At 40.4% G+C, this 26,917-nt stretch overlaps 2 protein-coding genes and 1 long non-coding RNA gene across 6 annotated transcripts; 2 read left to right on the forward strand and 1 right to left on the reverse strand.

The window, feature by feature from the left end:
* Positions 1-4,467, forward strand: il10ra (interleukin 10 receptor, alpha). 2 transcript variants are annotated; one of them, XM_058633783.1, is made up of 7 exons: positions 1-317; positions 865-985; positions 1,197-1,366; positions 1,521-1,663; positions 1,850-2,018; positions 2,586-2,704; positions 2,907-4,467. In XM_058633783.1, the coding sequence occupies exons 1-7, from the start codon at positions 233-235 to the stop codon at positions 3,762-3,764; spliced, it is 1,665 nt and encodes a 554-aa protein (XP_058489766.1). In that variant the 5' UTR covers positions 1-232; the 3' UTR covers positions 3,765-4,467. The 2 variants fall into 2 exon arrangements, with proteins under 2 accessions (XP_058489766.1, XP_058489765.1); XM_058633782.1 differs by having other exon boundaries at positions 2-317; positions 862-985.
* On the reverse strand, positions 1,873-23,516 carry LOC131462518 (uncharacterized). 2 transcript variants are annotated; one of them, XR_009240888.1, is made up of 4 exons: positions 23,443-23,516; positions 19,297-19,364; positions 14,916-15,224; positions 1,873-2,009 (listed from the first exon to the last, which is right to left on the reverse strand). It is a non-coding gene; the product is annotated as an uncharacterized LOC131462518 (long non-coding RNA). The 2 variants fall into 2 exon arrangements; XR_009240887.1 differs by lacking the exon at positions 23,443-23,516 and having other exon boundaries at positions 19,297-19,492.
* tmprss4a (transmembrane serine protease 4a) lies at positions 12,284-26,842 on the forward strand. 2 transcript variants are annotated; one of them, XM_058633789.1, is made up of 13 exons: positions 12,284-12,365; positions 20,496-20,550; positions 20,756-20,896; positions 21,214-21,366; positions 21,471-21,597; positions 21,706-21,825; positions 22,376-22,419; positions 22,727-22,889; positions 23,003-23,169; positions 23,466-23,561; positions 23,663-23,805; positions 24,350-24,502; positions 25,329-26,842. In XM_058633789.1, exons 3-13 carry the CDS (start codon positions 20,788-20,790, stop codon positions 25,338-25,340), a joined length of 1,287 nt encoding a protein of 428 aa, XP_058489772.1. In that variant the 5' UTR covers positions 12,284-12,365; positions 20,496-20,550; positions 20,756-20,787; the 3' UTR covers positions 25,341-26,842. The 2 variants fall into 2 exon arrangements, with proteins under 2 accessions (XP_058489772.1, XP_058489770.1); XM_058633787.1 differs by lacking the exon at positions 12,284-12,365 and adding an exon at positions 15,162-15,253.
* The last annotated feature ends 75 nt before the right edge of the window (positions 26,843-26,917 follow it).

Below are 26,917 nucleotides of genomic sequence, written 5' to 3' on the forward strand. Positions count from 1 at the left end.
GTATCTAGAGAGAGCTATGTATATAATAGAATTTGTGGGGAAAACCTGTTTTTTATTCTTCAAACAGACATCACCGTGCGAGAACTGCCGCTTCTGCTCAGTCTACATTTATCAAACACAGTTACACAGAGTTGTTAAGGAACAAAAAGATGTGTCTACACTTGAATTTGCCACAGTGATGCCTGGACCAAAGGACTACACTGGAGACTACTGTGTGGATTATGTGTGAATAATGATTCTCCGGACATCAGAAATCGATAAAAGCGACAAGATGCCAATTCTTCTCTTCCTGGTTATCTGTATTAACTCTCTGTCAGGTAATTATGAACCCTTTTAAAAGTTATGTCTTTGTCGCTTTTTTTTTTTTTTTTTTTTTTTTTTTACAATACCATGTTTTTCATGGGGAAATTAACCAATTTTGTCCTTGCGGGATTGTTTGTGATCAATTTATGTGAAATACTGGGGGACAAATTCAGATTCAGATAATTCAAATATTGGAGGGGAAAGAAGAGATCTAATCTGAAATGTTCCTGTTCCACACTGGTAAATGATTATGCAGTTATAGTAGAAATGGGTATTTCTCAGTTCTCTTTCATCACGCCCAGAGTGTTGAAGTGACCAGAAATCCCCAAAATTTGGAAACCATGAGGTCACCATGAGATTAGTTGTTTTAACAATGTAAATATAAGAACCATCCAGTATTATTATATAGTGCAGTTATTTCTCTATCACTTTACTGGACGCAATCAGAAAACATGTGAAACCTGTATGCAGTTTTAAAATAACATTGAAAAAAAACCTCTATCTACATAATACAGCGTAAAGTGTGACGTATGCTTACACTTTTTTTTTTTTTTGCAGCAGTACTGGGTGTTCCTCAGCCTGCTGACGTGAAAGTTAACATTTCAGATGGAGAGGTAATAGTATATTGGAAACAACCTGTGGACGCCCCCTCAAACTCCAAGTACAACGTAGAAATGGCAAAGTAAGCTTTACTCACCAGTCACGGTGTCCTTTACACCCACATCCTGTTATTTTGCAATTCAAACTTCCCAGTATTTTCAACCTTCATTTCCATTTGCCCATGGACTGAAATTTGTTTGTCTCTCACCTCAATAATTCAATTAAATGTTAAGACTTTATTTCGTCTTTGTTGCAAACATATGACTCCAACCCTTCCACTTTACTGTCCACAGGTACATTGATGATTGGGCCGAAGTAAAAAGCTGCACAGAGATCACCAACACCTTCTGTGTCCTGAGCAGCCTTATTCACGACTACAACACTCTGTACAAGGTCAGAGTTCAGCTGGTCGTGGGAGATGACAAATCTGTGTGGACATCAAAGAAGGTTCGCCCAAATGAAAGTAAGTATGGTTACTCGTTAAGCTACTTACTTTGCTAAGCTGTGACTGGTATGATGGGATTAGTAATAATAACATAGTATTTTGGATTTGTAATTGTTCTATAATGACAAATTATGAGGCTGTTTTCATATCTTTACACTCTTTAATCCTTCAGGTGAACTATCCCCTCCCACCTTCACTTTGTTGGCTACATCCAGCACACTGTCAGTCTATGTTCACCAAAAACCCATTCTGAGAATGCTCTTTCCTTATGGCCTCACCTACACCATCTACTTGGAGGAGACAGGACAAAATAAGGTGGGCATCAGCATTAAAGGCACAATTTAAGACATAATGGGAAGCAGCAGCCACTAATCTAACTGACAAGGCTGATTAAAGACATGGATTAACCATTTTGTTTTGAACACATTTCTCAATGCAGCTATATTTGTATACTATCTTTACATATACCATTTCATTCACATTTTGATTTTTACCCAACAGACGACCATAGCATACCTGAAGGATGACTTAGGGGACGACCAGAGGAACACGACTTTCAGGTCTCTCAGATGGGAAAGAGTGTACTGTGTCAGCATGAGCGTAGAAGGCAATGGAGCCATTTTCCAAAGCCCCGTGTCATCGAAACAGTGTCTGCTGCTACCTGAGAGAGGTAAGGAAAAAACATAATAAAGATTAAACACAACTATGAGATGACAGCTTTAAATAGCATTCTAAGTTGTCACCCAGGTAAAGAAACACTGCTAAAAATGTAACATCCAGCATATAAAAATGTTGTGACTTCCCCAGACAGCATCCAGATAAGGGCCAGTTCAGGCAGTGATGTGGCACTGCTGGTTTACATCTGGCCCAGACAGAATGGATGTGAGCGTAAAGTGGCCCAGATGTGAAATATGGCCCTAATATGTAAATCTGGTTCTGTTTTGGAAACTATGCAGTGCTGTTGGCAACATGTAATCTGGCTGTTACCCTAAAGTGGATGTCATAAATAATAAATAATTATCTTTAGATAAATCTGGGTGAGCACAACATTGACATGTGGCAATGTAGGGGCAAAAAGAAGTAAAATCAATACCAATTTGCATCATTCTTTTGTTTAACATAGTTGCTACATCTTTGAAATATTGCTTCAAGCAAAAAGTAAAGTTCAACACAATCTATATATCTGGAGAAATCCACCATCACGCCTATTAAATTATTTTGTTGTTGCTCTCTTCAGAATGGTTCGTAATTGCAGCAGCATCCTCGTCTATTCTGGGTCTGCTGACAATGATTGCTATCATTGCAATCATCATCATGTGTTACCTGAGACTTCCAGAAAAAACACCTGCTGTGCTGGTAAGTAGATGTAGAAAATTGGTTAGAAATTTCAGTAATATAAATTGTATCCAGTCAACAGTGTAGGAAACATGAAGGAAATCTTCACTATTAAAAGAGAAAAAAAGTTGATTGTGGACACTGCCTCGCATTAAGCTCAAGGTGACAATAAAACAATGTGAAAAAAAGACTACAGCCTTTGTCCTCTCTTGTTTCGCCCCAGAAATCTCCAGTACGTTACTGGCTTCCACTACCTGTTGAAGAGGGCGTCATGGAGACGGTCACAGACAAAGGATGGTTCCTATCCAGTTACAAACCGGAAGTCAAAAACTGTGACAATGACCCACAGACCCATGTTACGGTAACAGACGAAAATGAAAAGGAAGACAGAAGGACAAGCATGGACAGTGGAGTCAGCATGGTATCCAGCTCTGCTACAAACAACAGAGGAAGTCCAGTAATGAGACAGGGAGACAGTGGCTGTGGCAGCATGGGAGGACCAGAGAGCTCCTCCTGCAGTCAGACAGATTACCCCCTGCAGGAGGAGGGGACTGACATTGACAAAGTTCGGAAGAGGGAGGACAGCGGCGTGGGGCTGGGCTGCCAGATTGATTCTTTTTCCGTCACTCTGGATCGACCAGACAGCGGGCTTGTGAAGGAGTCTGGTTCTGGTGGGAACTACCGCACGCAGAGCCCCTCTGCAGTGCAGATCCACGAGGAGGAGTTTAAGCAGAAAAGTTCAGATATAGCTTTGGCTGAAGTGGTCACAGGTTACAGGGCCGGTCCTCAGCTGTGCATCTGTTCAGGAGCAGGTCAGTGCACATGGTGCCACAAAAAGTGTCACAGTGGATCTGATGTTATCAAACAAAACAGCATGGGCAACACGTTTTCAAGTTGTTACAAAAAATCACAAATGGACACTGTCACGGTGGATGATTTTACTAACACTTTTTCACAACTAGGGGAAATGTTCCCTCTGCTAACAACATTACCTCCACTGCCCCTGCTGGAGAGAGGACATGACCTCAATATGAATAATGTGTTCCTTTCTCTGAGTGACATACAGCTGAACACTGACTAACAAACTGTGGAATGTAACATGTACTATTTATAAAACTATGCTGATGTTACCTGCCTGAGTGGAAAACACTCCCGTTTTCTTCACATGACACATGTTGAATCATGAGATATGGAGTATGGAGCGGGAAACAGAGCTGCTTAAACTCTTGCAGGTTGCACAGCTTCTGGCTGGGAGCTGTTGCTTTGATTCCCATGAGATGGACAGATGGAGACTCAAATGTCAAAGACCCTATTTAAACCCGTATCGTGGGGTTTATGTAAAACTGACACAACAGCATGCCGGAAGTGAAACTGATGTGGGGAGCAATGAAAAGGAACGGTTTAACAGATACATGTTTATGGACATGTTGTTCTCCCACCTCTGCCGACAAAGAACTGACTCTTTTGGTTTCTGATCATTTCGCAACTTACAATTATTCTGCAATTATTTGCAAAATAAAGTGATTTTCAGGGAACAGAAAAAAGGAACAGACATGTTTTTTTCACCCTTCACTTTCAGCTAGTGACTCTCATTATGTCATACTGCAGACTCCTCTTTTAGCTACTTCCTGTATATATTATTTATTAAATATTATTAAACATATTGTTGAACTGCTTTGATGTGATTCTGCGTTTTCCTTTTTCTTTTTACAAGTGAACCAAAAAGAGCCCTCCCTGATGCTTAATGTCAGATATTCATTAAAAACACCCTATGAGTAAACAAATCATATGATGTTGATTTTCAGAAACCGTGATTCAAGCAAACGCAAGGAAAACCCTGAAACGAGAAAACTTGTACCTGTTGGGGAAATTAAAATATTTCATATCTATTTTCTGTTCATGGGATTCCCAGTTGTAAAATAACAGGAACCAGAGCAGTGGTTTTAAAGCTTGTAAAGTGAGAAACAAACACTTCCTCTCTCTCTCTCTCCCCGCCTTCGACTCATTTAAAAGAAATGTACTCCATGATGAAAAAATCAAGAGATATTATTAGCGAGGCTAAATTTTCATAGACACTTAAACAGTATCCTCACAACTCCTACCTCTCCTTACATGGCATTAAGCACACAGAAGGGAGATACTTTTTGGCAAACAACATTATTTAAACAAATGAAAAAGTATCATGTTACAGGTTGGGAGGTGAATATTCTTGTGTGCAGAGCACACACCCTGTCAACCTGTCAAATCTCCTGTCATAACCAGTGACACCGGTACTCCCATGGAATAATTACAATCTGTTTAATCTGTTAAAATACATTTTGATGCAACGTCCTTTGACAAGATGTAGTCAAAAGTATAAGCGTCTCAAATGTTCAGCCCGCAAATAAATGAGGCCATAATAAAAACCGGTTGCATGTTTTAATGCGGCCACTGCTTGGTACATGGTATCAAAACACCAGAGGGGCACGTCAGTGTGACGAGTGCAACTGAAGACTGATCTTAGTCTTGAAACCACTGTGTGAAGGTCTTAGTCTCGTCTTAGACTTGCACAGATGTATACTCGGTCTTGTCCTTGTCTCAAACATAGAGGAAACGAAAACAGGGTTTTTTTATATGAATCACTATTATGAAAATTTCTATCTTCAAATGCAACCAATAACATACGCAGTGAGAATGTTTTTGTCACCAAAAACAGCAGCTGTGCCTCGCTTCCATTCCAGTTGGTTGTTATTTATATATCATCTGAAGAAAAACACTACACATCACTACACATAATAAACATATCAATACTTTTCCTAGGTACAGGCAGATGAAGAATTACTTTCTTAATTCCAAACACAGTAAAGCTGCATTTCCACCGCCTCTACTCGCCTCAGCACGATTAGGTTGCATCTCCACTACAAAAAAGTACCTACTTAACGTGGGGGGAGTCATCCCTGCATGGCTGAGTGAAACTGCGGTGACTTGTTTTATACGCGACACACACACACACACCCACCCACACAAACACACACGAGTAACTAGTGACTTTACACCACACTTCTGTAGTTGTTGAAGATTAACCCACATTATTAGGATTGTTAAGTAGTTAATGTATCTACAATTCAGCACTGTTTGGCTTGATTTCTGTCCACACGTCTCCGGAGTACAGCCTCCTACTCCACAGTTGTTGGAGATTGACCCACGTTGTTAGGATTGTTAAGTAGTTTTAAGTGATCTACAGTTTGGCGCTGTTTGGCTTGATTTGTGTGTGGGAGGTCTCTTCCTGTGACGGGACTCAGCGGCCAGGAGTCTGACCAATCATCGCATAGTACCTGCTTCTCCAGTTTAAAGTAGGCAGTTTAGATCAGAAAAACATCCGATGAAGATAAACACGTTTTTGTTATATTAGAGGAAAAAAGATGAGACACTGAAGTTCCGGCAAATATGAGAGCATTGAAAAGTAAACACATGTGGAGGGAAGTCACCTGCATTTTACAAGAAAACTGATCCGCCTGGTTGCTGTGGTTAAGCTGTTGATATACTGACTTCACCTCAAAAGTCACTTTGTTTCCCACGGTCTGTTGTGTGTGTGTGTGTCTGTTTCTCATTAGAAACAGCATCACACTGAATTACACATTTAAATTTAAATGTTTTAGAATTTTATTTCAATATTTTAAAGTACATGACAAGACATAAAAATACAACAGCTTACTGTACCATTCCATTCCTTCATTCATTTGAAGGCAAAGTAGACATTTTATAATGTTGGCAAAGGGGCAGTGATATGGTTTGATAGCATCACACCCCCCAAGTAGGTTAAAGGTTATTCTTAAATAATATTTAATTTAATCTTCAGGTTAAATAAAAGAGCAGCAAGTCACAAACAGGAAGAAATAATAGAACATTGAAAATAAGATGTATGGCGTGTAGGCAAGTGGCAGAGTGAGTGAACGGGTGAGTTTTCCATGCTGATGGTTGTCAGAATCAACTGCATCACACTTGGTTATTTTACCCTGCTGCTGATTGTAAAGGGAGAGGAGGACTTCTTCAAACTGACCGTGCTGCAGAAAGAGAGAGGGAGATCAAACACCAAGCTTGTCCATGCAAATATAAAACTACTGTATGTATGAGGGGAAAAGCGGATTCTTTGGCATACGTAGCCTACTTACGTGAGCACTTTGTTTTTTAATGATGGCTCTGAAGGAGAAAGAGGAGAAAGTACAAAGAAAGTCCATTATGACAATTGAGTGACAGATTCATTTAACTGCCTTCGTACATTTTAAACATGCATGCCTGTTTCACAAGGTTCAAGCAAAGTCACCCAGAATAAAAAAGCTATATCAATAAATGTAGCTTTATTTATGCCGATTTGAAATATCCATCTCTGAGATGTGCTTTCAAATGAACATCCTTTCACTAACCTGACAGTCAGTATTTCTTCATATTCTTTCAGTACAAAGTATAAAAACTGTCTTTGGATTAAAGTAGAGGAAATGTTGTTGCTGAAAGTGGAGCACAAAAATGCAACTTTGTGCAGCACAAAGTTCATTGACCTCCACTGTAGCAGTGAGGCTGCAGAGATGCACATCAAAACCAAATTGATGTCTCCACAAGAGATAGGACAGAAAGTATGTTTTTGTATCATTACATTCCACTCACCTTTTTTCTTGCAGCACTTCTTGCACCGTTGGCATCTGTACTTGCAGCAGAACTGTACAATGCCAACAGTGAACAGGACTGCCAGTATAGTGAAGCCCACAATGATCCCAACTGCCGTTGAGTTTACTCTGCTCGCTGCAAATAAACATACAGGGGTAATTATATCGTGGCCAGAGACGAGCAATCGTTTGTGAGCATTCAACAACAAAAAAAGAGGCAAATTAATGACAAAAGATCTTCTTCATTTTACAGGTTATCACATCACTGACTTCCAGATAGTCAGAAACTCAATATAAATATCTGTTTGTTATGAATGAATATTCACAATGATCGACGTCTGGGAAGGATCTGGCATCATTAGCAGTTTGGAAAGACACTGAAAACCGTGTGAAGGTAGTTTGAGAGTTCATACGGTACATCATGCCAGCAGCTGGATAATGTTATGATCCGATCATGTTTTGTAACTGACGTACATAGAATTTAGTACAGCTCGATGGAAAAATCTTTACTAGTTAACTACTGTTTACCTAGGGTTTTAACTTTCAAACAAATGTTCTCATATACAAGCAACAATGACAAAAGTGAGGTTTAAACTCTAATCTGAAAAGTTGTCAGCTAATACACTCCAAAGCTTGTATCCTTTCACTAAATAAGACAAAAATAGTATTATTTCTGAGTGAAATGTACAAGTTGCAACCCAAGAGGTGTTTAAAATGCATTATAACCAAAAAAGAAAAGTAAATTATGCTTTGGAAGTCGTTTGTGTGTCACAAACCATACAAACGTTAGTGAAATAAGCATCTCAGTAAAAAGACTCTTACGATAACTCCCCATAGCTGGTGAGCCAGGGTGACAGATGTTATCTTGTGTCGGTCCTGTCCTCTTCTTCCTCTTCAAGTGCTGTAGTATTCTGTCACTCACACACTTGGTTTTTGTCCTTGAATTAAAGTATTTTAACTTGTCTCGGAAGAGCAAAATCTGCTGCTTACTTCTTTGCCCACGTCAGGCTGTTAATGTCCCCATACCGGTCATACTTGAAACCAGTTTATCTTCTTTCTTTATCCTGCCTTTTTGCCTTCCCTTTATTACCAAATGCTAAAAAGAAAGAGGTTTTACGGACCAATCGTTCTCAAGCGGATAATCATGTGGAGCGACTGCTGTTTTAACATTGTCTCTAAAGTTTTGTGATACTGTGTAGCATGGCAACTTTTCACAAGTAACCCATCCACTTGCATGACAGTTTCACTGAAATTCAACAGGACACGAGCACGGCCAGAAACTACTCAACAGCCTAAAGAGACTGAAGAGAATTATCTCATCCCCACAATAAAGTTCCTTACAATTCAGCTGAAAATAGCTTCTATTTTCAGCTCTCCGAAATCCTTCATACACCTGAATCAAATGACGCTTGGGGACTCCTACTGGACGACTGGAGGTGATGCACGTCTTCATTGAAAGAAAACCATGATGCAAACATTGGCTGTACATACACTTCCATTGTTAGTAGAACCAAAGCTTCTGACTACAACACGTCATCATATTTAATATGAAAGCTAATCTGCAACAATCTGTGGCTTTTTTTAATCCGTTCAAAGGTTATACAAGTCTGAAAGATGTCACCACTCAACCACACGATGTTATCAGTTTCTGGTGGTAAAAGTTTTATTCTCATTTCACAGGGTTAGATGATTAACACTCTTAATTCTGCCACTTATCTAAAGGCAACAGAGAGGGCTGCCTTCCCTTTCAATGATTTGATCTAGATGGTCGATGACATCAATTCAACTGCTAAGCATGACTATTACCGTCCCTTAAGCGCCCCCACATTCATCTGAAATTAAAAAAGAACTAACATTCATTCTGAACTCATTTTTCCTTTCTTTATTAAATGAGTATTTAATTTTTATCTTTTCCAAAATGCAAGATGTTACTCTATCTCAACCAATTGTCTGAATTAAATGACTGTGTTTACATTGATGCCCATTGCTCCTTTCTTGCTCCCTTTAAATCCTCTCAAATTTTAGTGCAAGATTAGATCAGTCAAGACGAAAGTTACTACCGGGTCTGAATGCGGCCTTCACAAAGACAAACATGTAAATGGTAAATGGTAGACTTGTTAAACAACACCATGACCGCTTTGGCATTGTTTGAATAATGGCATCAGCTCAAAGTGCTGCTGTTCCACCTCACAGAGCAACAACTATGGTGGGAGGTGCTCATTATGAATGCTCCAGGCAGTAAAATTAACTAAGCTCTCTTTTTAAAAGCCAAGTCAAATTAAGTTTTGTTCAATCTCCCCTGAGATGTGATCAAAAGAAATGACTCCTCACTGCAGGAAAGTCAAACCCACAGACAGAAAAATCTTAATCTTTTAGACAGCATGTCTAAAATGAATGACACTGGTGACAAATAAAAACCTTTAGTATGTTGTGCAATAGAACTGTGGAATAATTTAATAGTATTCATCATCTATGCTTTACTTTTAATTTGCTGCAATTTGTATCTAGAGTGAAGTTATAATGGGGTCTTGAGGGTGTGGGGGTGTTTGTGATACTCTTTTCCTGCTTCCTGTAAAATTATCTACTGATCCTTTATTCTGTACCTGCCTTTATGAGCAGAGGGACTATTTTTGGAGATTTCTTGCAACCACAGCGACATTTTCCAGGAAATAATTCAATTTTGCCATCACATCACACTGAGAGGTGAAACTGATACTCTGTTACAATGATCATGGCTATGGCATTATTCTATAGGCCTCTTTATGAAGACTGCATCCATCACTCTGTCATGAGAAACAGTCAGATACGTACACACAGCCTGCAGGGGTTACATAAAAAGTATAAAAAGTCTATTTCCTGGTTCTCAGTGTTTAGCAAAAGTACTTCCTTATACTGTAAACCTACTGGATAAAGTCGGTCAGGTGAGGTGAGTGACAAGTGACTCAGTGTGTATTGTATTATCACTGATGTAATGCTATTTCGGCATATCCAAATATAAACACTTTAGACAACATATGCCACAATAAAAAGAAAAAGCCCCTTCTTTACTTGTCCTTTTTTCCTGGAAATGCCATTTGTATTTTCCTCACTAACTTTATAGATAATATATGCTGACATTAGGTTGAAAACAATTTGAAGCAACGTGCAAAAAGAAAAAGTCAGTTTCCCACATGACAAATGGTCTACATGCAACAACTAGAGTCCAGGGAACATGAAAGATTAAAGGGGACATATTATACCCTATTTCCCCCATTAAAATAGTTCCCTGGTGTCCTAATGAACATGTCAGTGACATGCCTTGGTCAAAATACCATAAGGATGAAGCATCATAGCAGTTCAATAACCTTGCTAAGCCCGCCCCTTTCAGAACGCTCGGTTTTCGTGCATGGTCCCTTTATATGCAAATGAGACACAGGCAAACACACACCCACTTCTTCCAGGGGGTTTCTGATTTGTCCTCGTTACAGCGCTTTACAGCTCTATTCGTATCCCCCTCCCTCCACTAGTTCTCTGACAATATCAACATGGCAGCGTGCGCAGAAAACAGCCAGAGTGCCGTCACAGGAAGAGACGTTCTACATAAGGATCGAGCCGAACAGTGCCGAACTGTTAATCAGTTAAAAACACTTAGGAACAGCACCACTGATCGCCAGCGGCGCGCGGCGAGCTGCATAAGCTGGCGCTGTATGTTACTGTATCAGACCGGTGACTATGCTCCGGAGACCTCGCCACCGCGGCACCGCTGATCGCCACCGCGGCACCGCTGATCGCCAGCGGCGAGCGGCGAGCTGCCTAAACGCATACAGCGGCCGTTTAGGCGGCTCACCGCGGTGGCGATCAGCGGTGCCGCTGTATGCGTTTAGGCAGCTCGCCGCTCGCCGCTGGCGATCAGCGGTGCCGCGGTGGCGAGGTCTCCGGAGCATAGTCACCGGTCTGCACCGGAGCTGGCGATCAGTCGCATACAGCGGCCGTTTAGGCGGCTCGCCGCGGTGGCGATCAGCGGTGCCGCGGTGAGCTGATTTTCACAGAGAGTGCAGCACCTCTGCACAGAGAGTGCAGCACCGCTGATCGCCAGTGGCGAGCGGCATAAACTGCCGCTCGCCGCTGTATATGTGATTGTATCAGACTGAGTCTGTGCTCCGGTCATGGAGGACGTACTGAACAAATATGTTTAATTAGGACGTGTCAGAATGGTCAGTTATGAGCTCTATGTGACCTTTTCTTAACAACGTGTGTGTTTGTACGTCGGTGAAATACGTCCCCTGACTAAATACGGCGACCGCTGGCCGCAGTCTAGTGCGAACACACGAACACACGTTTGCTGACTTTATCCGGCACATTAGCTTCATATATCAAATCCTCTGTGGAAGTTTGTGTAAAACACTGTGCTCCACTGTGCAGCCACGAACAGCACACTTGTCCCTCTGCGTTGACATAATACCGCTCTTCCTCCCTCGCCTGCACTCTCGCAGGGACAAGGTGGAGCTAAGGTGGAGCTCTCGAAGTAAACTTACTGGTGGGGCGGTAACATTCGTGGTGAAATGCGCATTATGACGTCATAAACGCAGGGAATTCAACATCGAGTGTTTTATCGCCTATACTTACACTAAGGGGGACCACGAAAACATGACAGAGTATTCTTTTTCCACACTTTGGTGACTGGTAGGGCCCCCAGAGTCCCAAATATAAGTATTAAAATGGTTAAAAAGTTGATTTTGCGTAATATGTCCCCTTTAACAGGTAGTTTTTCAGGCTGGACTTCTCTAAACTTCTTTGAAAAGCTTTTTGTATCAAGTTACAAATAATGCACACCTGTGTGGGGGTGAGGGAAGTGGTGCAATGGCTCTGGACATAAATTGAAGTGGAGAGAGAGAAAGACACACACAGACGGGGAGAGAGCGAGAGATATAGAAGGGCAGAGTCTGGTCCTCAGTGAACAAATAAAAGTCATTTGAGAAAGAACTTGAGAGACTATGAATAAGATTTTCCACCAGCATGGGCTTCTGAGACTCCACTGACTAGGAGTGAAAACTGCTTTACAGGTGAGGAACAATGCAGGGTACAGTGGTGTGAGGACTGATGGTGGTGCTTGTGTAATAATATTTTCGGTTAGTTTGTCTCCCAAACAACAGTGAACAGTGTTTGGACCATAAAGTAATAAATGCCGTTCTGTAGATGTTCACCTGTGCTCTTTTGCAAACTTAATCGAGAAATGAACTTTGATCAATTGCTAATCAAATCAGTGTAAGCTTGTATGATAAGGAGGCATTATGATTTAAAAGAAGTTGCTATAGTTTTATTTGTGCAAGTTTGCCATTTATTCAAACCTACGGTGACTTTGGTTTTTAAAAAGGAAAACTAAAATGAAACAGGCCATTTCACAAGTGAACATTTCAGGTTATTTGCTTTGCGCAAAACAAGTCTTGTTTATAAATGATAAGGACGATGCTCCGTGCAACCACTGCTCAGCTTAGATTTGCACACAATCTGAACCTGCTGCCCCACTGTTTGCAAGTCATAAAGGAGCAGAGCAGAGGTATAATACTGACTTCCCTTTAAATAAGTAGCAAAAATGTTTGAAAATAAAGGTCTGGGATATACACTGTGAATACAAAAATCTTAGCAATAGCCCTGACATCATTCTGTTAATATGTAAACCATCTGGACTACATGCTGTTCAGGAGATCACTGGTCTTGTAAATTGTCCGTGAGATTGACATGTCCCCAATTTCTAAAGAACATGGCAGCATTTTAAGCAGAAACCATTGTGTTTATTGACAAAGAAATAAAGAATAATGGGCTGATTCATTTTATCCGTCTGCTATGGATTGTTGATGCTGTGAGGGCTGATGGTATTATGAACAAAATGATCCAGTTTGACTCGGCAGAACAATAAAAGCCTCAAGTCAAACAAGGATGTAAAAAAGATTAATTATATCCCTGTACTGCTCTCATCTTCTCCTTTACAGCGTGTGCAAACATCTTTTCAGCCGTTGTTCAACCATGTCAGACAGGATAAACCTTGCGACTGCACAATATTCAAGTGATTTACAGAGTGGGGAAATGTGCTACATTAGAGCCAATGGAAACGGGTGATTTATTGTGCATACAGTATAGTCCAGCAAATCACTTTGACACGAAACTCACTTTAACGAAGCTCAGTCAGCCAAACACACAAGAGAAGGTCATTCACTGTATTTTATGCCAGGTTGGAGACCGGCGGCTTTATGGCAACATGCATATCAACAAGGTTAACAGAGGTTGTTGCGAGACATTAAGGGGCCGTCAACCTCAAACTGATCCATTTAGTGTGAAGCTATAACAGTATATACTTTATGTAACCATCTGATGTAAATGTATCATAAATGTAGATAAATCTATTCTCATGATAAATGACTAAGAAAGGAAAAGTTGTCAGAGAGTTTTGAGTTTCACTAAATTTAAAAGTTGCCGTTTCTAAATATGGATCAATTCTCTTCTTCTCACACTCACACTCCTGATCAAGCCTTGTGTCCCATAACATTCACAGGGGATGAATCGCTGATCAGGTGACCAGAGTGGACACTGAATGCACAGTTTGCTCCTTCAGACTGACACATAGGATGAACATGTGCTGCTGTATGAATATTCACTGGTTGACATGTTTCACTGCATGCCACAAACCAAAGTGTCAAAACAAGCAGCAGGTGACGTTATTGACACGGGTGCGGCTGCAACTGCAGCATTCTTGTGTGTTTTGCTGTAACCCATACCCAATAGGCTTTGCACATCTAATTTAATGCTCAAATAGCATTTAACACTGTACAGCATTAAAAAACAAACTCATAGATTTGACCATACGACCTCAATCAATAAAATTAATCATTTATTCTGGCTCTCTTAAACTGGAGTGGAACCCTAATTCATGTTAATGATTAAATCCGTGTTTGTCCTACTATTTCATGTCAAAAAATATCTGATTAAATGTGACCCCTGCTTGAGTTTTACCTAAGGTAAACGCATTGACAGTGTGCTAAAAAAGCTGACGGTGCCCGAAGACTTTTGCATAGTACTGTATGAGTAATGTAAATATTTATATATATGGGATCATTTATACCTAATACATACATCCAAGTATTTAACCAAAGGATTAATATTCCAATATTGTTTAAATGTTTACTTTAATTTGCCGTCCAACAGGAACCTCTGACTGATACCACCTGACTTCTTTTTATACTGTCAAAACAACACACCTCAACCTCAGGGCATGTTACTGGACACACACAAACACACACATTATGCCCTGTTGTGTATGGGTTTGTGTGTGTGTGTGTGTGCCAATAGGCCACACTTTGTCACAGCTGTGTTTTTAAATGTATCCGTATTTTTCCAAATGTGTGGCTGTCTGTGTGTGTGTGAGTGTGTATGTTTGGGTTTAATCTGAGAGGAAAACAGCAGTGGCGCTAAGGAAAGACTGACACAACAGAAGAAAAGGTATTGAGTAGGTTTATGTCCAGAGGGTTTGAAAAGTTTGGAGTGGGAGGATAAGTGGGAGGAGGGACAACACTAGGGAGGGAGAGATGTGAGTGAGGAGCATTCAGGTGTCACATTACCTGGAATATTTCAGTTTTGTTTTGTCAGCAGGGCTTGGTCGCTGCAGCTCTGAAACACAGCGCTACACAGGGGCAGACGAGGAATCCTTTAAGCCAGATTCAGTTACCTCACTATAGAAAGGAGAGAGAGAAAGAGAGAGGGATTGAATCAGACCAGGTTTCACATTTAAAGCCAGTGGAGTAGGAGAGAGACAGGAGAAGGACGAAGGACATACACAGGACAGGACCGGAGTTTCTGAGGAGTCCCACCTCCAGCAAGGGAGGGCAGCGATTACCTGTTGCTGTTTGTCAGATGAGGTGCATCTGGGCCTAATCGGAAAAAAAACAACATCATGTGGGTGAGTGTCACTGGTAGCAGAGTCAACATATTCATCAGGAAGATAGCATCAAGTAATTTGCATTAGAGTGGCTTTTGGAGGGAAAAATACAGTCTCTGTGTATCCTGATAACAACTTTGTCGTCTTACTCAGGTAAGCGACATTGGCAAACTTATGGTTACATTACATTACATTACATGTCATTTCGCAGACGCTTTTATCCAAAGCGACTTACAAGGGAATTGGGTTACAACCTGCCAGGGGTGGAGTTAAACTTGCGACCATGAAGTCTTTTGCACACAGGGTACCGGTCTTAACCACTGAGCTACCCCACCCCCCGTGATTCAACCGCTTCTTTTTGTTGGAAACTAAACTAAAAAGCTGCTTACTTGTGCTTTATACATGTCACTGTCACTTGTCACTGGTGTGTGATCAGTAACTTCTGGTGGAAGACACAAGCTAATCCCGCTGATACTCATTAATTTTATATACACCTTTGCTTTAACAAATACACATGGTGCCTGCCTGTGCCTCATTATACATAACAAAGTGTCCATAGCACTGGTCTAGATCTCTGCCTTTGATTAAAACTTGTCCAATCATGTCACATATAGACTCTCAAAAGCCCTTTTGTGAATGTTTCACCTCATTGGAACATAATCCAACAATGCTGAAAGACAGTAAAAAGGGAGCAGCAGGTTTGAACAAAAGGATTACGGTGTCACAGCTTTTAAAGTTGACCCAGTTATACTTTGCTGCTGGTGCCGGAGCACTTACCACTACTGTGTCCACATTTGGGTCACGTTTTACAGGTTAGTTGTTGATGCAGAAATAATATATGCAAGATGTGATTACACTGAGAAACTGCTCACTGCCCTGCCCAATAAACTGGTTTGTTAGTAATGTTTTCAAAAATGATTGTGACGTATGTCGCCAATGAGATACTCATATCTCATCATATATCATGATGTGGCAAAACAGAACCTGTATTTTCAGGTTTGTGTTTAGTCCACTCTTTACAACTGCATTCATCTTTGAGCTTTTATAGGTATTTATAGGACCTCTCACTTCTTTGTGCTGTCTCATTCATCGGACTTATTGAACTCATGCATCAGGTGATAATGACCTGTAATGTTCTGCCACCTGGTATCAGATAATCTACTTGGGTGTATCAATCTGCTTATTCCTAAATTAAATATTATGATCCAACTACGTAGACTTTCACTATGTTTTAATAATGCTATGTTCAAATATCTAATACAGGGCATTTCAGAAGATCCTATTACAGAAAAAGGGACAGTGAATTGCTATGAACTAGGGCTGAATGATTTTATATAAATATCCAATTGCGATTATTTTGACTAAAGTTGCGATTGTGATATGAGAGGGAATGGTAATGTTTACATAATTATTCTCATTTATTTGAATAACATATGTAAAATGATAACAGTGATATTTGTGCAGATCTGTGTGAAAATGGTCATTTGACACACAATTTGACTTTAAGAAATATTGTGCCTCCCTCCAGCGATTTGAAAATTGCAGGCCATATTGCTATTTTGATTAAATGTCTATTTATTGTTCAGCCCTACTAGGAATTGAAGATTTCAGTGAGTTACAAATCACACAGGTGAAGCCATCCTTAATTCAGTGAAAGGAGAAATCAGAGAATGATTTGACGATACAAGTGGGAGGGAAACTAAATGTAAGGATCTCTCAGCAGCATGCAGTGTGTCACATTTAAGGCTCAGTGTGATTTGATGAACCTTTTATATTTATCAGCAAAACTGAGACAAAGTGGCTGATTTATAAGAGAATAAATCAAACTCCCTTCCAAAAAGAGAGAAAATAGGGGAAAACCGTTATATAGATGTATTTTCTTGTTCCCATATTTGACTGACTATACTTGTATCCTTTTTTCTTCAGTGTTGATTTAAAAAACAACAACAACAAAAAAAACAACTTTCGGTTACTGAAATAACATTAGTGGAATGGGCCTGGTGGCAAAGGGATATGCAAATGAGGGACATTTATCTAAGACATTAAAGCAGAAGTGAAATTTAGAGAACAGGATACCAGAGCAGTTGGCTGGTTTGTTTAGCTACAGTTTCAGGCAATTCCTAATTTAGTCATCAGAGATTCAACATTAGATTTTTCTTTTTCTTTTTTTAACAAAAGTATAAACGGACATCCAGCATACTCTGTAAAATGTGTTTATAGTTCAACAGTGCTGTGAGGAAAAGACAAAGGAAGAACAGCAGGTAGAAGAAAGTGCTCTTCTGTAAGAGTAATCCTATGAGCTGAAATTCTCCAACTAGGCCAGTCAGCTAACATACTGATGTGATGCGTACGTAAAAAAACAACTACAAAATAAGTTTGTTTATTTTTGACAAATATAAGCTCACAGGTTGGACTACCTTACACAATTGCCACAGCACCTCTGTTGCTTCACCTAGAAAAAGGTTAGGACTAAATAATTTAAATTTCAAAACATGGTGGATTAGAGCTATTGCTAAATATTCTGATTAATGATGACTTTTTTCCATTTAGTTTCCTCAGTTTCAGGAGAGTGTGAGAGTTCTCCCTCTACTGTTCTAAACTGTCCCGACTTGCATGAACTGAACAGAGCCATCATGAAAGTCATCAGTATAACGTGTGCTTTTCTTGCTGAAACCTGTCAAAATGTCTGGTGTGAAAAAGGCCAAGTGAGTAATATGTCAGTCTTAAGCCTGTTTTGGAGGACAACAATACAGGTGTGGGTTGTTGCTTTAGCACCTGATAGACTCAGAAAACATCATGTTACTAAATTTTTGGGCTATTCAAACTACTCAACAACTAAAGACGACTTTACATCACTTCAGATAGGCTAGCATTGATGTTAATTGCTACCTAAAAAAAGAGTTAGTTTGTAGCCGATAAAGAGTAAGGTATTCTTTGATGCTGGGCTTAGCTTTCTATTCAGCATTTATGTGAAACACCAAGAGAAACTTAAATATTCTTTCTTAAAAATTATGTTTTTATCCATTTCATTTGGCTTGAAGCCTTAAAAAACAAGAACTACAAAAGCTGACATTTTGGCCATTTTTGTAACTTCTGCTTTTACAAATATTAGCTAAGTTACTGTTGTCAGTTGTTTTCCATATGAAAAAACACAAATGTCAGCAAGAAGGTGGCTGGGCCAGAGGCCAGAGGCTGGTGGAGGAACAGACCTGGGTAGTGATGTTTATATAGTTGTTGATCATTCAAATGCTGTGGCATACACAGACATTTGGAAGGGCAGGGGGAAAAAAAATCAAAAGTGTACCAACTGGGAAAAATGAAAAGGGCACCTAGTGCGCACAGGGCAGGCACCACTAGTATGCTTCAAGCTGGCATGTCAGTTCAAACTGGGGCCAAAGGCAGCCTGGCCCTGGGGACTGAATTTCATGTGGACCTCCACACATTATCTTTTAATTCATTTCGTTCACTGAAATTGTCATTTTCTATACAGCACTAGAGATAATTTAGTTTCAGGATACTCTTTGGGACACTGTCATGTAGGGAACTTCATAACTGCAGCCTTTTTGATTGAAAGGACACCTACAGGACGAACAAACCTGCAAGGGCATCTAATAGGACACCATCACCTTTCTCCACTAGAAAGACTCCTTTAGTAACATTTTTATTATGAAGAGCAGCCAGTAGGAAACTTCCTTGTGTTTTTACCACTCAAGAAGGTACTTTAGTGTGCTGCCATTAGGGCACTGTAGGGACAGGGCCCCTCCGTGCACGCCCCTGTTCAAAATATCTAACTAGCTTACTAGCTGTCAACAAGTGTTTACAAAAAAAGTCACTTCTGCAATACAATACAATACAGCCTCCAAATTCATACACATCTTCAACATTTCAGATGTGTAGAAACGAAGTGGACAGACGAATTAAAGAATAGTCACAGTACTTACTGCTGTTGAGTATAATTAAGCCACTCCAAAGCTGAGTCACCGCATGCTGTGACACAGGTCACATGCTAGCGTGGCTAACCTTAGCAACTAACTACCAAATAAACGAGAGAGCTTTTGAATTACCTTATTAGAATAGTATGTCCATCTGCTGGTAATGACCGCCACACCCTCCTCCACCTGTCGCTCCAGTGCTGCAGAGAACATCAAACTCATGGTAAGGGGAAAGAAACACACCTCCAGCCTGGAGTTACTAGCAAAAATAAAATGGCGTTATCGCCACAACAAGTTCACCTGCTTACAATACAGCCCAAACAGTCCCACCAGATGCAACTTAGATCTTAAAACATGTAAAAAAAAAAAAAAATTTAAATGTCATGTCTCTCTCTCTCTCTCTGACATTTCTTTGGCAAAGTCATTAGTTTACATAATCTAATAAAGCTCAATAGTTTGTGCTGTGCTATGTTTTGAATGGTGTCATCTCTGAATCATATCCATAATAACTTGATGCAGGTTATTAGTAGTGTTTACACGCTGTACTTGAGGGCAACACCCTGGTGATAAACATTCAAATGACAGACTACACTGGGTATTAATTAAGGTGTAGTTGCCCAGGTTTTGGTTCTTTGAAAGGGCCTACCACCGTGGCATTATTAACTCTGGCATGTACTGTACATCCCATGACAGCAGGTTTTGAAAGGTTGAGTAACACACATGTTGGGAAGCTCCATACGATCCTACCCACTGTACAGGGATATAACTTTTCTTTCACCCTACACACACACACAATACAGAGTGAAATGTACTCTTTGCAATTTTGTAACCAGGGATACAGTTGCTATTCGGCTCAAGAATACTTGACTGTCCCACATAATGCCACACAATACTGAATATTCATGGTGGGGTCAAATTGTCTGCGTGTGTGTTAACAGATTATGGGAACTGCCTGAAGCATATGGAGCGGCTGACATACTGTACTTTGTGGCAAATGGGTGAAATATGACAACTCATGACTACTGTGTTCAATATTACATACCTTTGAACCACATTTTCTATGTTTTGTTGCCTTTTTGGACCAATAATTAATTTACACTTTAATATATTAAAACAATCGCCTGAAAATAAACACAAAAAGTTACATACAGATACTGCATGTAAGCTCAGACAATTGTATGGAAACTTGGATTCAAAATGACACAATCACAGACCTACACCTCCTCCCAGGAGGGACCACACTGGATATTTAAACTCAAGCAATGCTGTGCTCACTGTTGTTTTGACACCTGTGCTCACTGTATCTCGTGTATTTGCTGCTCTTTCCCCAGACAACCGCCCAGGTGCAAGAGGAAAGCGCTAAACCATTGAATCCCAGGCAGGCAGGTAAGCTTTCAGCTGGGATTTGGATTTGTTATATGTAGGCGCACTAGTAGAATAATACCATGAATATTATGTTGCACACTTGGAAACTGTGGCGTGCGACTGTACATCTGCACATTCGCCTTGTAGCATTTTTTTCACATGAATAACTCTCTCTTCCCATTCTCTCTTTTCATTTGCCTTGTACTTTTGATTCCGCCTTTCCCAGTGGTTCCACGGCCAGGCCGTCACAGAAGGCCCATGACGTCACCAAAGACTCAAGACAAGGCGTCTAAGAGGAAGAGAGTGTTGCTGACTATCTTGGTAGTGGTGGTTTTTCTGGGAATATTGGCCACTGCAGCATATTTTAGTGAGTCACGTGTTTAATATGAGGGGTCCTTCCTCAAAAGATTCAATTCAATTCAATTTTATTTGTATAGTGCCAAATTGTACATAGACAACATCAAGGAGAGCAGAGAACCCCAGCAGTTCACACAATGAGCAAGCACTAGGCATCAGTGGAGAGAAAAAACTTCTCTGACAGAACCAGGCTCAGAGATGCACCCATGTCCATTTTTTGCAACTTGGATAGTAGAAAACAATGCTTTGTCAAGGTGTGAAAATCACAACAGGATTCAATCATCCAAACACAACACTATTCTAACCCAAATTCTCTTTTCCTTTCAGTTAAGAAGCTAATCGACAGCAAATACTTCTTCTGTTCACAATCATTCAAGTTCATCCCATTAGACAAAACCTGTGACGGGATAGATGACTGTGCCGGCAGTCAGGATGAAATTACATGTATGTCAAGCTTTAGCGCCAACACTACATATCCAGGTAAACAAACGACCGACTCTCTCTTGCGTTGCCATCACAGACACAAAAACAAAGCCTAAATATGACTCCTCTTTTCTTCCTATCTGTGCCATCCCTCCCTCCAGTGCGTCTCATGTCAAGTAAGCAGGTCCTGCAGGTGTACAGTCCTGGCTCCGGTTGGAGGAGTGTGTGTAGTGAAGACTGGACCGAGCAGCACACAAAGACAGCATGCAATCAGCTGGGATACGCAGAGTGAGTTTACACTCACGTATGAGATAACATGTATGACAGTTATGTCAAGCACATTTATTTGATCTTAATCAAGTCTTACATGGCCTCTTACGTCTTCTGTTTCGACAGTAAACCTCAGAGCACCAATGTCCCAGTGAACACGTTAATGTCCTCCCTGAAAACTGGGCCGTTCACAGCCGTCAGACCTGCGACTAGAACCACACCAATACACCAGGCTACCATTGACCGGTAAGACAGTCAACACATTAGTCATCAAATGATCAAAAAATCTAAAGTGTTTCATAATTCATGACTGCATTATTTGTCATTGTTATGATCTAAAAAAAAAAAAAAAACCTGTGCTGTCATGTGAAAACAGCTCATTTGCTGTTAATTATGAAGACAACACCCTCCTTTTTTTATGGTGCATTCAATTATTTTGTTTCAAACCAGCATTTGGCAGATACATGTCTCACTTTTATTTTCTCTTTCACAATTTAACTTCTACTTTCTACTTCCCCCCCCCTCCTGTGTCTCTTTTTATTCATACAGACTTTGTTATCTAGGAGTTTCTCTTCCTAGATCACAAAAATCCCCCACAGTTTTTGTTCCCTCGCTGTCTAATCCCCTAGTAAAGTAAACAACACAGGCCGACATTTTAATCAAATAAACTGGAACATTAAAAGGGAAAGCATTCTACAGCTGGGTGGAGTTGGGTGTGTGTTTTGAATTTCAATTGTGAAGCCAAGTACAGGTGTAACTTTTAATATATAACAATGTTTTCATTTTTTCCGTACAGCACTGCATGCAGATCTGGATCTGTGATATCTTTGTCTTGTTCAGGTGAGTGATATTTTCAGTAAAGCAACCCCAGTCAATCACAGTGTTTACGACTGTTTGACTAGTTTCACACTAACAGGCCCAGACATGTCTACAGTGAGCAGAAAAACTGTTTCTTGACAACATGTGGCAGAGTATGTGTCATCATTCACGTAATATAAATTAAAAAGGAGTTGTGGGGTGGGGGGGGGGACTAATCCATTGTGACACTTCACTGAACAAAGACATAAAATAAATGATTGAAAGCAATGAATGGAGCTCAGTAAGGAAAATGACCGTCAAAAATAACAAGACAACTTATGTTTGTCAGACTGTGGATCGGTTGGCAATCAGGACCGTATCGTCGGGGGCACAGATGCGGCCATCGAGGACTGGCCGTGGCAGGTCAGCCTGCAGCAGGGTGGGCAGCATACGTGTGGAGGCTCACTGGTGTCACCTCGCTGGGTAGTCACTGCTGCCCACTGCTTCACAGGGTCGGTAGAGTCTTCACTGTACACTGTTCCATTTCCAGTAAGTTTAATTTTTGGTTGAAATCTAACACATAAACTCACACGTCCTCCTCTATCACCCCTTTTGGGCCTTGCAGCGGTAAGAAGGAGCTGACTCGCTGGAAAGTGGTGTCAGGCCGGACATTCATGGGCACACTGGGAGGTTCCAGTGTGGACAGAATCATAGTGAATGGAGAGTACGATCCAGCACAAAATGACCATGACATAGCACTGATGAGACTCAGCAGCCCGATCACAGTGGGAGGTTAGAGTTACATTTAATATTCATTCTGGTATGTTCATTAGTCACCTGGCTTAGTGATCTGTGTGTCAAGTAGCTGTAAAAGGGCAAGGAAGAGTGTATACTAGACAGCTCTATTGCCCTCTAGTGGAGTCTATGTCAAACAGCAAGCTCTATTAGCTGAAAGTCAGCTCACATACAGTACTGTAGCTTTTAAGTTGAACTGTGCCTTTCAGGGACATTTTAAATGAGACAAACATGAAAACTTAGAAGCCAACAAGATTAAAATTGTCATACCAATTGCACTGCTTGTTTTCCAGTTGCCCGCAAGCCAGTTTGCCTCCCCCCTAAAGCTTTTGGCCTGGCAGCTGGAGCTTCCATGGCAGTGACAGGCTGGGGATACCTGGAGGAAAATGGTGAGAAGGATAAACCCTACCTCTTAATAAAAGGACTTTAAATTAAACATTTTTTTTAAAAAGGACTCATGTCAAATGTTGTATCCCTGTTCTGCCATCAGGTAAAGTGTCTCCTTCACTTCAGAAGGCCACCATCCCTTTGATAGACCACAGTGTGTGTGCCAGTCCCACAGTGTATGGCAGTGCCGTGTCCCAAAGAATGATCTGCGCCGGTTTCATGAAGGGGGGAATTGATGCCTGCCAGGTAACCAGCCACTGATTCCAGTAACAATCAATACTGATTATTAGAAGAGCTCCGGTGGCTGATGTCAAAACAAGGCCATTTTGGCAGGAAGCTGCACTGCTTAAATCCATAGAAATATACAGTATACCAGGTGATATATCAAGCAACGTGTATTTTCACCTGCTTTTTTCATCAAAACTAAAGAGAGCGGCTATATTTGTGCCCCAGGTTACCAATAACAGATCCCTAGAGACAGTAGATTGTAATAGAGACAGTGATTGCTTCATATCAGGTACATAATGCAATGCTAATTAATGTTAATTCCCTTAGAAACAAATTGTTATTGTGATGTCTAAGTGGAGGAGAAGGGAAAGTTTAAGGTGTCGGTTTACCGTTCATTTTGCATTTCCTGCCACCATGGGCGTGTAAACAGTCAGGTGACATCCTGCACTCTAAATTCCCACAAAACAATATCTTTCACCTATCAACCATATTTATAGTACCATTAATTGTGGGTATGAATCATCCAAATTTCACCTTTTCCCAATCCTTGCTCTTATCCCAGGGGGACAGTGGGGGTCCTCTGGTGCACTTCTCCTCCTCTCGATGGCATCTGTTTGGAGTGGTGAGCTGGGGTGTTGGCTGTGCCCGAGAAAGGAGGCCAGGTGTCTACTGCAGCGTGGAAGAAATGCTCAACTGGATTCATGCAGTCATGGAGGTACAGAATACACAAATATTACTTAGTTAGTAAAGTCTTACTCTTTTGCTTTTATTTGTATTGGCATTTGATTCTGCTCCTAAATATCCTGCTTTTGCTCTGTCTGTCTAAGTACTTTGTAAATGTGTGTTTTCAATCAATCAATCAGACTTCATTTATAGAGCACTTTTCACACAAAGTGATGTAACTCAAAGTGCATCACAATATAAAAAAAAAACAAAGGCCCTCTCTGCTAATCACTCATCACCCAACCGCTACTACATGAAAAGCACATATAAAAAAAAAAGAAACAGACAGAAAAATGAAAATGAAAACACAGTGGAAACTGAAAGCACTAGTGATTGAACAGAAATCTGAAGGGATAAAAGAAGAGTAAATAAATAAATAAGGAGATAAATACAGTGAATGGGAGAACAGGCCAGTGAAGTAAAACAGTGGATAACATAATGATAACGTATTACAAGTAATAAATATAATGTAAATGAATATGCTATTTTTATTACTCACCAGCTTTGCCCTCTGGGTTTCAGTTTCACACCACTGAAACCACAGGATTATCCATTTGGCTGCATATTTGTTGAGAAAGACTGTAGAGCTGCATAAGAGCTAGTACATAGACCTCAGAATAAATCTAATAAATTATAGTATTAGCTCTGTGTTGAAATCAATACATATAATCTTGTCCAACAACGGCCCTGATAAATGATACAATTCCGAACTTAACTACTACGTGATCCAGTCAGAAACGTTTACAAAATCAACTTTTTTTTGGTAAAACAAAAGAATTCACCCCACTGATCTTCTTTTTTTTTTTGCTTGCTTGCAGAAAAACTCCTGAGAGAAGCAGCCACTACAAGACTCCAGTCCAGAGTGACAATGTGAGACGGTAGGAGAGAAAGGAGAGAAAGGACAAGATGTGGATAACCTGATAACACAGCCATCAGCATAAGCATACATACAAAACACACAAATTCACAAACTCACTTTTTTTTTTACAGACCGATTACAGGTGTTGTTTGTGCCATTTCAGGTTCTTATCTCAGGGGACAAGTTTATATATATGTAGCTGTCTGTTGCTGGCCAGTCTGAAATCATGAAACAAACAATAACAACATTAATTTTGTGTTGACAGACCCACTTCAACAGGTTTTAAATCAAAGAATATTTAAAAAAACAAAAACAAAAAACTGTTCAGCAGTCTTCAAACAGTTCTATTTTGCACCTTAGCAGACTGGCAGACCTCAGACATAATGTACTTGATAACTGTGATTTTAGGTGGGAGATGTTTTATGAGGGTTCACGGGGTTAATCTGCTATATTAAGATAGGCATCGAGTGTAAAGCCTCAGGTTATTACCACTAGTTACATTAGTTCTGTGCATTTATGGTGCCGAGTCAGTTGATCTGATTTGTGCCCCTGCGAATGGACAAATGCACCGTCATTAGCGATGAGGTGCTTGCTCCCTTCCACAAAATGGTTGACATGAGCACTTTAATTGAAAGAGTGAGAAGTACTTGACCTTACTGTGTATATGTGCGTATGTGTGCGAGTGTACTTGCGTGTGATTATCTCTTTAGGAACATTACTGGTGTGAACACTAACCTTGTCAGGACCAGTAGTCCTCATGGAAACCCAAACCTGGTCCTGATGAGGCAGACCCTTGTTTATGGGCAACTGGTTAAGTTTAGGGCTACAATTTGAAATGCGGTTATGTTAATGATGGGGTTATGACTGGTTATGGTTAGGGATGACGCTTTGTTTAGGCTGTCCAAATGAATGGATGTCAATGTGGTGTCCTAAGAAGGTGTGCCAATCTGTGTGTGTTTGTGCTTGTGTGTAATGTAGATGATTCATGTGCACTGAAGACAAAAAAAAAAAATCACTGTTGTGTGTTCTTGGTGCCTTCACACTCACTGAGGCTCAATTAACCTGGGAGATCAGGTGCGCCTTTGGAAAACCCATAATATTATCTAGCGTGATGCCATGTTGTTTTGCCTGCCTGCACCGCCAGAGAATTTAAACACACCTTTCTAAATGTAAGCAGGTGTTTTTTATTTTATTTTGTACACTTGGGCAAAACTACACCATCATCTCTTCAATTGTTCTGTACTGTATGTAGCAAATACAAAGCCAAGCTGTGTCACGTTTTAAAATATGTTCTATTTGGCATTCTTGAATTAAAAAATTATAGTAATAATAGCGATTGATTTTATTCCTCAAATGTTGCATACAGTACAGCAGTGGGAAACAGTTGACTGTATAAAGGGTGGATGTTGATTTTATTTACCTGTAAATGTAAATATGTATGTAAATATAATAAAGACATTTTTCTTTAACGTGCCTATTGCTCGACTGACGTGTCATTTGCTATTGCACGCACTGGAAATTTGTTCCTTGTTCCATTGAGTATCGCTC

The sequence above is a fragment of the Solea solea genome, chromosome 7, assembly GCF_958295425.1.
Source record: "Solea solea chromosome 7, fSolSol10.1, whole genome shotgun sequence".
In the NCBI taxonomy this organism is placed as follows: domain Eukaryota; kingdom Metazoa; phylum Chordata; class Actinopteri; order Pleuronectiformes; family Soleidae; genus Solea; species Solea solea.

Excerpts from the sequence above, each read along its gene's own strand:
- il10ra (XM_058633782.1), top strand. The coding sequence starts at position 233 with ATGATTCTCCGGACATCAGAAATCGATAAAAGCGACAAGATGCCAATT. Across the intron at positions 1,367-1,520 it reads GAAGGTTCGCCCAAATGAAA|GTGAACTATCCCCTCCCACC; the intron begins GTAAGTATGGTT and ends TTAATCCTTCAG. Across the intron at positions 1,664-1,849 it reads AGGAGACAGGACAAAATAAG|ACGACCATAGCATACCTGAA; the intron begins GTGGGCATCAGC and ends TTTACCCAACAG.
- tmprss4a (XM_058633787.1), top strand. Across the intron at positions 20,551-20,755 it reads ATTGAATCCCAGGCAGGCAG|TGGTTCCACGGCCAGGCCGT; the intron begins GTAAGCTTTCAG and ends CGCCTTTCCCAG. Across the intron at positions 23,170-23,465 it reads CAGCCCGATCACAGTGGGAG|TTGCCCGCAAGCCAGTTTGC; the intron begins GTTAGAGTTACA and ends CTTGTTTTCCAG.